At 37.7% G+C, this 11302-nt stretch overlaps 2 protein-coding genes across 3 annotated transcripts in view; one reads left to right on the forward strand and one right to left on the reverse strand.

The window, feature by feature from the left end:
• Window positions 1-2230, forward strand: part of LOC138011832 (uncharacterized) — a 10524-nt gene extending 8294 nt beyond the window's left edge. For both annotated transcript variants that reach the window (XM_068859054.1, XM_068859055.1), the window contains 2 exons: window positions 38-158; window positions 2056-2230. In XM_068859054.1, the coding sequence (XP_068715155.1) occupies window positions 38-158; window positions 2056-2177 (243 nt within the window). In that variant the 3' untranslated portion in view covers window positions 2178-2230. The remainder of the gene's footprint in view (window positions 1-37; window positions 159-2055) is intronic.
• Window positions 1-6929, reverse strand: part of LOC138011831 (28S rRNA (cytosine-C(5))-methyltransferase-like) — an 88375-nt gene extending 81446 nt beyond the window's left edge. The window contains exons 1-2 of the mRNA XM_068859052.1: window positions 6875-6929; window positions 5972-6161 (exon numbers count right to left, since the gene is read on the reverse strand). The gene's annotated coding sequence lies outside the window, so the exon portion shown is untranslated. The remainder of the gene's footprint in view (window positions 1-5971; window positions 6162-6874) is intronic.
• Window positions 6930-11302: the final 4373 nt, after the last annotated feature.

The raw sequence follows: 11302 nt of genomic DNA on the forward strand, positions 1-11302 counted from the left end.
TCAGCAAGACTAATCTCGTCCCTGCCTATCCTAACAGGGTGCGTTCATGCTCTTCCCTAACTTCATGGTGATACACTTGTCTGGATTCAAGATCACCACAAGGCCATTGGAGCAGAACCAGGAATTTGCAGCAAGAATATCAGTCGGCAGATGCCTATGTAATTGGGAGACACCATTACTTATATTACATATTTGTGTATCATCAGCTATGAACTCATCTTGGACTGAAGCCCAATTAGTAACAAATCATTAAGGAAAATATTAAAAAGAAGAGGGACTACTACAGACCCTTGTGGAATACCTCTTAAAAGTCGGCTCCAGTCAAAATTTAACTCTCTGAAAACGATCAGTAACAAAATTCCCTATAAGCGAACAACTATTACATGATAATCCATAAGAAGCAAGTTCAGCTATAGGCCAGCTGACAAAAACTGAGACAGCTTATCCCCAAAAACATCTTTCAACTGACTTCCAATAACCCGCTCAAAGATATTGCATGATATTATTAAATTATATATACGTGTAGGTAATGTATTCCTCAAGGAGCCTATTTTTATCAACAAGGGTGTTTTGAGACAATTAAGAATAAAAAGTACGTCAAAAAAAAAAAAAAAACCAACGACGTTTCGATCGCGCATCGGTCAAGCCTATTTTGTTCACAGAAACATTAAGGAATTCCGCACAATTTAAGTTAGCTCCCGCACAATTTTAATTTGTTTTCCGCACCCCCGCACTCGGGGATACTCGGAAAGAAAACGAGTACTCCCGAACAGGAGTCGATAACCTTCCGATAACTAGTTCGGATGCTCTACTACTCAGGGCTACAGGAGACCCATGTGAGCCACGCCATTAAAATGCGTCCAGATTACAAATTGGGGAAATCAACTCAACTCACATCAAATCTTGGTTTTTGAAAACCTCTTTTACCTGGGAAACAAAGTGGGAATACATTGGCTCCATTCGCCTCTGCCCCATTCTTCTCTCAACAAATTCGGTTCGAAAATTGAAGGTTCTTGGTCCAGCGTAAGATAAGTGTCCGGGGGTGAACATTTCCATAGCCTGATTAATTTGAACCTGGCAAAGTTTCTATGGAAACTAAAGAGTCAAGTGTGTTGTAGCTAACAATTTAGTTCTGGTTGTCTTGGGAACGAATCTCCCTAAGTGAGATTTCACTTGGTTCCAAATTACGGCCACAAGAAGAGTGTTGCTGGTTTGCTTGCTTCAGTCAACTTTTATTTCGTTTGTTTTCGTACTTAACAATTTACTACAAAACAATGAAACTCATACCTCTTGATGAACATAGCATGTTGAATACACGACTCTCTTTACCAAAGGAAAGGCCGGACAACGCATGGTTCAAGACTGATAACTGAAACTTGGCGAGAGATTCAAGTCTCTTCTACGGAGGAAGCGAAAGAGAAAATCAAAATAATACAAAGAAACCATAACAAGAGATACATTTTCAAGAATACTGTGCAGAAAATATAGCAATTGCGTGGAGAAGCATGAAAAATGCAGGACTTTAACCAACTGAGCTATGAAGCCACCGATATTGGTTATTTGGGGGTTCAAATGTTCCCGTGTCGGAATAAATCAACGAACGAAATGATGTACATGTATGAAATGAATCATATATTGAACTGCAGATATGAAATCAAGTGAAGCTATGATCCTCGCAGTTACGAACGCAATTTTAGCAATTGCATACCTTCACTTGAATGCATATCCCAAGTTCATTATATCGTTCATTTCATATATCATTTCATTCGTTGACAATAGTAGTAATCAAAGATTCATGATCATAACGGAAAGCAAGAACAATAAATTGTGTGCAACCTGCTGGAAAACGAATCCCAAAAATGTAAGAAAATGAAAGAGAATGTAGCATCCCATTTTTAATCCAATCACTCAAATGAATGTAGCTTTGGCAAACAAAACTAATATTCGCTACATTACATTAGACACTCCATGGAAAACTCCTTTTTTTAGAATGCACATTTTCCAGAACATTCAGCCTTACTGACAAATAAAGCCGAGTATGTACCTTTTTTTCAGCTGTTTCTTGTTCCTCATCTACAAGTAAATCCATTCTGGTCGTGATACCAGACCCACTGCAAGATGGATCAACCACAATGCAGTCAACTTTGCTGTATCTCTCGTCAAAGGGATCAACCTGACACATTCCAAATTAAAGGATTTGACGAGAACATGGGCATACAGTGAATCAACTAACCGAGTTCGAGGTCCAAACTGTAAAATTGTGGACTGCTTCCCGCTTGGGCCATAAATCAACGTGAAAAACAAGGAACCGTAATTTTACAGTACCGACCGCGAAAACGAGGTTAGTAAGATGTTTATTATATCTCTGTGGTTATCTGTGGTAATCAGCCGCGAGGAAAAGGAAACTAGTTTTAATAGCCAATCACAGAGCACGTACTATCTGACAGATACAGTATAATAAAAATGGATTATTGTATTAAGATGGAATAATTTTGAAAACCTCACAATTAGCCTAAGGTTATATACCTTGACGTGGTCTTCTGTAGATATTACTTTTACTCAAAAGGGCTAAAACAAAGTTTATTCCGGTATTGTCGTTGCCATGGTCAAGTGTTTTTAGACTTTAACTCCCTTCTAGAGAGAGTTCACTTAACAGAGAGACACTAACTTAATACCAACCTCCAGAAAACTACAGTTTGTCGTTGTAACACAGTCTACGCCAGCTGTTTTCATCAGCTTTTCCATTACTGATAGCCTTTTCTTGTCAGTGTCAAATCCAAATATTTTTCTGCAGGAAGGAAATGATGGTTGACAGAGCATTAAGAATACGAGCATCTGAAAAGAAGATTCATCTTAACTCCAATATACATGTAAAACAGATTAAAAGAAAAGAAGCTGTCAAGTTTCGGACAAGTTGATGGAAAGAGCAAAGGATATATATTTTGTAACGTTTCGCTAATGACACGGGAGTGCGTTCATTATGTATGATTCATGTTAACTGTAGAAGTATTTTAGGCGTGTTTGTTGGTCTGTTGAATCCTTCGGGGCTACTAGGCTATGTAAGAGCCAATTTAAGGCATCTCTTTCAACTTTGCTTTTAATTATTGTTTTTTCACTGCTATATTTTCCTTATGGTGATGATGTAAACGCTTGCTGTATCCTATATCATTCAATAAACGAGATGGCGGCCCCTGATGCTGTGTTTGTGTTTATTAAGATTAGCTACAAAATATTTTATAATCGTTTCACGGTGATTAGAGTATAGATAATAATTTTGAATGATAGTCAATGAAAAAAGGAAATAACTGTTAAATTTTGAAGACACTATTAAAGGCTGAGAAAGAGAGTGAGAGAATGAATTAGTCATGGGGTTCCCAAAAATAAGAAATATTAATAAATAATAATTAATGCTTATTGATTGACTAGTTATACCCTTTATTGCTCACTATGCTTGCTACATGGCTACTTTTGTTCCCTGGGGCTGCGCAGGCATCGATCACATGAGAACCAGGGGGAGGTAGCAAGACGTGAGCTGGAATACAGCTGGCCTATACAGAAAATATTCAAAGAATGGTGAGATTTCAATACTCATTACCATCACTGGATGTGATCTTGTTGAAAGCAGGCGACAAGGGAATTTTGATCTTAAATTGTAGCTGGCAGAGAGAGTTACATGTATCATGTCATTGAAAATTAAAGGATGTACTGTAATGGGCTTCCTGCATAGAAAAAAATATTGACAAAGGAATTGAACAATAATACATTTTAGTATAAATACACAGGTGATTACACAAAATACATTATATGTGTGTGGCAGACATACTGTACCTGTATGCTGTAGTGATCTTAAAATGGGAAGTTCTAAAGCATCCGTTTAGGATATACCACGGCAAATAGTGGCTAAATTCCCCTTCTGGATAGATCCCTGGGCATTGGAGAGACAGACGAGGAGAACGACATAAACGCCTGATGCATAACCAATGAAACTGCAACCTACCGGTAATTTAATTTTTAAATGATGTACAATGCTGGTGGCGGACTTTTCTCTAATTAAATTTGCCTCCGAAAAACACTAATTGTCTTATTGAAGATTTAAAATGTATTACACAACGCATGTTTGTTTATGAACATTGTTTTGCCTTTCAAAAACATTTTATGACTATAATAATGAGTGGGTTCATTCCATCGGTCCAAATTTTGGACGGATGCATGGTCTTGTAACACGGCATTGCTCGTTTGTGGTAGAATAAATTCGGTTGAGTTTTGTTTTTCTATTTTTGAGCTTTAAGCTGGTGTTCATTTATGTTCTTAAGGGCCATCAGTACAAACGAGATCTGAAAAGTGGTCATCACACAAGAACTGTTTAGTGTGTGTGGCTTTGCTCTAAAAGTAAAAGGAAAGAAAGTTCTAAAGAAAGGCACACGGAAAAACCCAGCAGCACGAGGGAATTAATTTCCCTTGAATGTTGATACTAAAATTAACGTATCCGAATCTACAGCACAATGCAGCTGGGAGATCTGCCATGAAAACTAGGGTAGCTGAAAACGTTTTTCATATGAAATCATTGGATTTTTGCATCGTCTTGTGAGAGTACCGGCACTTCAGTCTGCAAAACAATATTATTTTGGGATTTTGTAAATAACCTACTGTAGACTTTCGTTTAAAGTGCCTATCACCTCAAATCACATTTCAACTTTATTAATTATCCGAAATCATCCTAAATACATTGTGTTGTTTTGGGAACCTTTTGATTGAAATTTCGCTATTTTATTGGCTTTCAAAGATGGGAAAAGTGGTCATTCTTTAACCAATAACCGAGCAATGAAGCAGAATGCGTTCAATACCAGGTTGACATCACAAATTAATTTGCATCGCTGTTTTCAAAGAACTTTCTGAATGCAAAGCAGTTTTCAGCCCACAAAGAGTTTTACATTTAATCATCATCACCTACACTGTACATGTTGTTAACCTTTTCATCCCTGAAGCAACATTAATTGACGAATAAAATCGTCTGGTTTTAGACAGAGTAAAATCTGTAAGTGCCACTCTTCAGTCAGGGAAAGGGTTAAAGGGTTTTTGAGTGGAGCTAGACCTTGCTAAGAAAAAGGTGGAGAGGGTTGTCAATGGAATTGAGAACTTACCTGCATGACAAAAGATGCTACATTGGTTTGATTAGCTTGCTCATAACCATTTTCTTTGAAATGTTGGATTACCTGTTCCATGGAGTTCTTTATTGTGTTAACTCTGACATAACGTGGGATCAAATCTACGTGAAACATCACAAGAAATTTAGTATATATGTCATCATAAATCGCTGTTTATAACATGTGAATGTAATACATGTGAAAGCAAAGCTTACTCTGTTCATGAACACTCCACAAAAATTAATATTTCTCTCTGAGTAAAAGAAATACCCATTATGGAGTTAAAGAGAAGAACACAAGGAAACAAGTTTTGAATGTTCACCTGCTATCATGTATTTTATAATAATTATGGTTGGGATCTGTCTTGAGTATCAAATTAAGTCATTTTTACCAAGTTTGAGGTTTAATTTATCCCTATGACACTAAGCTATCTATATGTATAAGGATTAAAACCAACATTTGTAATGAAAGAATTTGTGGGGATCTTTCAGCTGTTCACTCCCACTGCCATGGAATGAAAACTGACCAAAGTTGGTTCACTTGCAAGGGGATATAGTTTTTGAGTGGAAATAAAAGTTGTTAACCCAGCCACTCCTAAACCACCCTGGACATACCCCATTGACGAGTAAAATCGTCTGGTGTTAGACAGAGTAAAATCTATTGAGTCCCACTCCTTGGGGTCAATGGGTTAAAATCATGTAATCTAGACAATTTGTAAACTAGATGAAATCTAATGTCACTTTGTGAACAGTGGCTGCACAAGACTAATTCAATCAAAATAACTTCCTTGCTGCGTAAAACAAAAATTATCATATTTTTGTGCATACCTTTGTCTAAGATCTGCTTGGGTAAGAGGTCCTCATTCTTATAAACCTTGGCTTTGATCTTCAAACGACCCAAACATGACTGCAGTGCAGACTTGTGTTTGGTGACGCTGTGCTTCAAGTCTCTACCACACTGAATCCCTTGACCAAACAGGAAGTCATACACTAACACAAGGGCATGATTATGCCTGGGCTTCACAGCAAAAAGAAAAAACAGTACTTCAGTTACATCAATATGAGTAATTTTTTTCATAAAATCTTGATATGAAACAAGTCGTCTGTACTGTACATATGTAAAAACAATGTGCAAATTAACCACCATGCCTTAGTGCTATGACATAAATAATAATAAGAATTATTATTAAAATGTTATTAAATGTTCGACCTCAGATACTGCATTTCTAGCTTTCTGATTGGTTCACACAATCTCCATTATAAACTCATAATTTCACATATACCATATGACCTAATATCGAAACTGATTGTGTTAAGTAAACTGATTGACTTTAATTTCCAAGTGTCCAAGCATTCAGAATTTGATGAAAATTTAATAAAACAATATAATTATTCCATTGGCACTTGTTGGATATGAGACTGGTTAATGGTTGCTGGGCACTATGCGCCTTGTTTGCTATAATTTAACCATCTGATATCCAACATGCAATCATGGAATAATTTATTTGTTAATTATTTCTTAGGCAGTAAAAGTTTCCTAGTTATCTTATCAAAGGCAGGCTAGTTAGCAATGGTATTATGAAACCTTTTCTAACACAATTATTGCACAAGTAAAATTCAAGTTACGTTTATGGCTTTCTTTCACCTAACCATTGTATGCTGTAAATACCACTACAAACCACTACCACTTACATTGAGCTTTTTGCTACTTTTGGAAGTCAAAATAGTTACCTTTTTCTCTAGCTTCAAAAGCTTTGTTTGCTCAAAGATTTCCTCCAGAATTGCTTTGTCTAAGAGAAAGAAATGAGTAAGCAAAGAACATTTTTTTTGTAATTATGGCAAAATGATTTTATAATATTAATATCATACTCTAAAATATTAATATCATTCTGCAGTTGAACAAAGATTTATCTGTTTGAGGGTATCAATTCTCCTAGGTAAATGCCAGGCCTTGGACGTTTGAAAGGTGCATAGCTCTGTTAACCAAATCATCAAATATCCACATGTTTTCCTAAACCCGTAGTAAGGTTGACAGAACTTTCGGCGGCACTGTTTAAAACATGACATTACAAGCCTTAAGTTCTGTCTACACCTTTATGAAAGAATCAAAAGTGTCCAAAGTTTGCCCCCCTTTTCATGAAGCGAATATCCATTTTAGCCTACCCTCCCTCCCCATAACACAAAAACACATAATCTTTAAGATGGATGGAGCAAAGTCTGTGGCTAGAAAATTGAATTACCCTGTGTGGATGGCACAGTCTACCCAGGGACAGCTTTAAGCTTAGTCCTTGGCTTGCACCTTATGTCATGGAGGCCATGTTGGTGTACTGAACAAATTACAGAGAAAAAAAAAAAAGAAGAAGAAAAGCACTACTGTTTGGACAACAAAGCTTGGTCACGAAGTCATGCTCATTAGTCACGCAATCTTCTCCTGAAGGAACGTATGCTTCGCCCATTGGTACCTAACACACTTGGAAATAGTCAATCCACGTGCAATGTTCGACAAAGAACAACTGCCAGGGTCAAACAACGATTAGTTGTGTAGGCGGTTCCACGGACCGCTTATGCAAGACGCCAGTATGGTGACTAGAGATTTTGGAGATGGTCAGGCGACACGCCCTAAGAAGACAACTGTCAACTAATTTGATTTAATACGCCAGGGATGGAGATCCAAAAGCTTGGTCTCGTTGAGCCAAAAATGGTCTTCAGCAATAATTGTTCCAAAACGTTTTGAAAATCATTTGTGTCGGCGTCCTCTTCTCTGTTGTTTCATTTGATTTTGGCAGTGCGGACAAAACCATTTTCCCTTCGGAGCGCCTGTTAATCCAACACAGCCATAATGGAACCATGCTATAGGACACTGAAAAAGACCAGAACGCAAAGTTAGCGTTCAAATTGCTGTCAAGATTTAAACAAAGAATGTCACAGAGCGGAAAATTAAGGAGAGGCGTTGATTGAAATTCATGAACTTAAAAAGGTTGGCTACTCAATGTTCTTAAAAGTGGTCTCCCTTTGTCTTTGGACTACATACACGAAATGTGACAGTGCGACAATGCTTTATAACGCTTTAGGGCAACGTGAACGTGTTCATACTGTACGTTCATATCAAATCTAAGAATAAGTGGACATCGCGTACTATCCGCGTCTCCCTTTCTATAACCTTTATTTTCCCTTGATTTTGGCTTCTCCGTCATGAGATGAAACGAATCGTTCCTTGTTTCTTGTCTAAATAGAATTCTTTGGAAAAGGAATTAAAAACTAGGTTTGAACGACAAATTGTTCACACCAACGATGACCTTGAAAATTCTGAGTATATTTTATCACTTCCACCCCTCGCCACTTGTCTGAATAATGACAACAAAATGGTGCCTCTTACTTCCAAAAAAATATTCATTTACCTCTGGATTATTGCATCCAACCATTTCACCATAAGATAGCTAAAAAGCAAATCTAGACAAACCAATGTTAGTACTTACACAAAACTCATCGTCATCAAACTTTATCACGGAATCTTTTTCACCAAACAGGGATTTTCCAAGGAGCCATGTATTTCCACTTAGGGATAGAATAACCTAATAAATACCGAACACTATGCAAAAAAAAACTTTTAAATATCCATAACTTATCCTATAAGTCCAATCGATTATCAAAACCAGTGGCCTGCTTAGCCTCGACGACTAACGGATTGCTCCATGTGGCAGTGTCGCCATAATTTCTCTTATTTTGAAGGCACTGATGTACATTGTTTTGAATTAGGTTCCTAAATAAAAGTAACACAGGTGCTGCAGCGGGTACCACATTGTGAAATAAGTTACACATATTACTGATATTAAAGAGGAACTCGATTCTACTTTCCGCAATGTTATTGGCCTTTTACTTCGTGTAACGAAGGAAAAACAAGACGAACAAAACCCAATGAACACTACCAAGCCAATATACAATGACTCCCAAGTAACGGTTACGCTATTACATCCATTAGGTTGGTATTCCTGTAGGATTACACGAGTTTCAGCTCTCAGCATCATCGCACTAGGGGTTTAGAAGTCGAGGTTTTTAGTGCGCACGCTCGTCTTCCAATTAACGGTTGCCATTAACCATTTTTGTTGCGTGCCTTCTTTTAGACACTAACGGTACCCAGACTAACTCGGACAAATGTTGCAAGCAATCTTATTATAGCTATGTCGTCAATTTTAGGCCGGGGCTTTTTCCGGCAAAGAGCATGAGCAAGAGCAACATTCACAGTTATATGAACTTGTACTGTAGTTGATTAGTGTCCTCTGTCCTACCAAAAGGTGCAAAGTTTCTAATGTTCAAGTCCGCTAACAATGCTTGTGCTTCCGCTAGTAAAACTAGCCCCATCCCCAACAGCTCCCATTCTATCCCTGAACCTAATCGAACAGCAAGGGGACACCTTGTGACGGCTATGCAAACAAACATAAATCAATTTATGCTGACATATCGGACATGTATGCACTGGACTGATAAACCCAATCGAGACAGCAGCGGCTGCCACTGCACCTTCATGTTCGGCCACCTGGACGGAAGCTACAGCTGTAACTTGAGTTGGGCTTTTATTTGTACGGAAACACAATAGGAAAATACAGAGTAAATAAAAATACCATGGCAGTCATGAGAGCGGCTAAAGCAGTGGCAAAGGGATAAAGCAAACAAAGAGAAAAAAGAAACCGGGTTTAATTAAACAGCATTGAAAGGCCGATTGTTCTACACATTGCTTTATTAATGATCACAAAGCCGTCTTGGAGCTGGCCGATTGTTAGTCCCATTCTAATTTCGCGTGCGGAGAGGTCAGAGTAGGACGGGGATTAGATAGTTCACACGACTTTCATACGTTCTCATCCAAGGGGCTTCAATAACATTTGAAGTTTGACTGTGGGTGGTTTGCCTTGAGGAATCGATTGTTGTGATCGTCAAAGTGAATTTGAAAAAATTTGCCAACATTTTCTTCAATCAGGGAAACAGATCGGAAAATCAATCGCGATAATCACACAGAAGTAGTGGCGAACTTCATCGAGTGTCACCGATCATCGCTTGTTGAGGCCCTAAGTGAAGTACATGTAGTCGACCCTTTTTGTCAGCTGACGGTGGTTTTAGGTGGTTTTCACGTGACGTCATCGCCGCCATGTTGGTGGACGAAAACAAAAGATCTCTCATTTGCTCCTTTTGTTCGTCCATCAGCAAATGTACATTACATCATTGTTGTCTGCTTCTCTAACCAACTATAACCCTGACCATAACCATAACCTTGAAGTCCCGTAGAAGCCTACAGTGGGTTTTTCTACAACCCAGTAGTCCGAGTAACAAACATCACTGAACCAATGCAGAAATCTGAAGAGATTTAAATGCCACAGTATTTATTAGTACAGGAAAGCTAGCTTGTACAGGCGACTGTACAATTCTCAATATTTGATTTCGCAAAAAAATATATATATAAAATAAAGAAATAAATGATGATGATGATAATGATGATAGTGGCGGTGGTTATTATTATTATTATTATTATTATTATTATTATTATTATTATTATTATACATGTAATGACAATGAACCACAAGCGATAAAATTTTCTATTACAATAAATGTCATGTTTGCGAGACTTAAGGACGTTCGCGTTAAAATGTTCCTACGGTGATATTGTCTTCGTTTCTTGCCTAGAGTTAGGTCATAAAGTACTTACTCCAAAAATGAAAAAAAGATTGGGCGTCACCGACTTTGTTTCGGAGAAAATGGCAATCGGTCATAATAGCGAGATGTAGCCTCAACTGCTCATTCATCGAAAATCATAAAAATAAACTGTTAGAATGAAGATTTCCGTGCATAGGTTTTTAGGAGTGAGATTTCAGATAATTGCATGCCGCTAGGGATGTCGTAAACAGTAGAGTTCATCTTCGACGCTCTATCCGTTGCAACCACTACCGGAATTCGATGGCACGAGGAAAGAAAATGTTAAAAAAAGATAACTTCTTATGGAGAGAATTTTTTCATTTCATCATATTTTGTAGATAGTAACTAAAGTAATCCATGTGATTTTGCAAAGCTCTTGGAAAATTTCGATTGTCACGTTTTTGCGTGACCTGTCGGGGAAGGACTGGGACCCAAGAGAAGATCGATCGTTGAAGGGATGACAGGTTTTTACCCCCT

Source organism: Montipora foliosa, chromosome 7, assembly GCF_036669935.1.
Source record: "Montipora foliosa isolate CH-2021 chromosome 7, ASM3666993v2, whole genome shotgun sequence".
NCBI lineage: Eukaryota > Metazoa > Cnidaria > Anthozoa > Scleractinia > Acroporidae > Montipora > Montipora foliosa.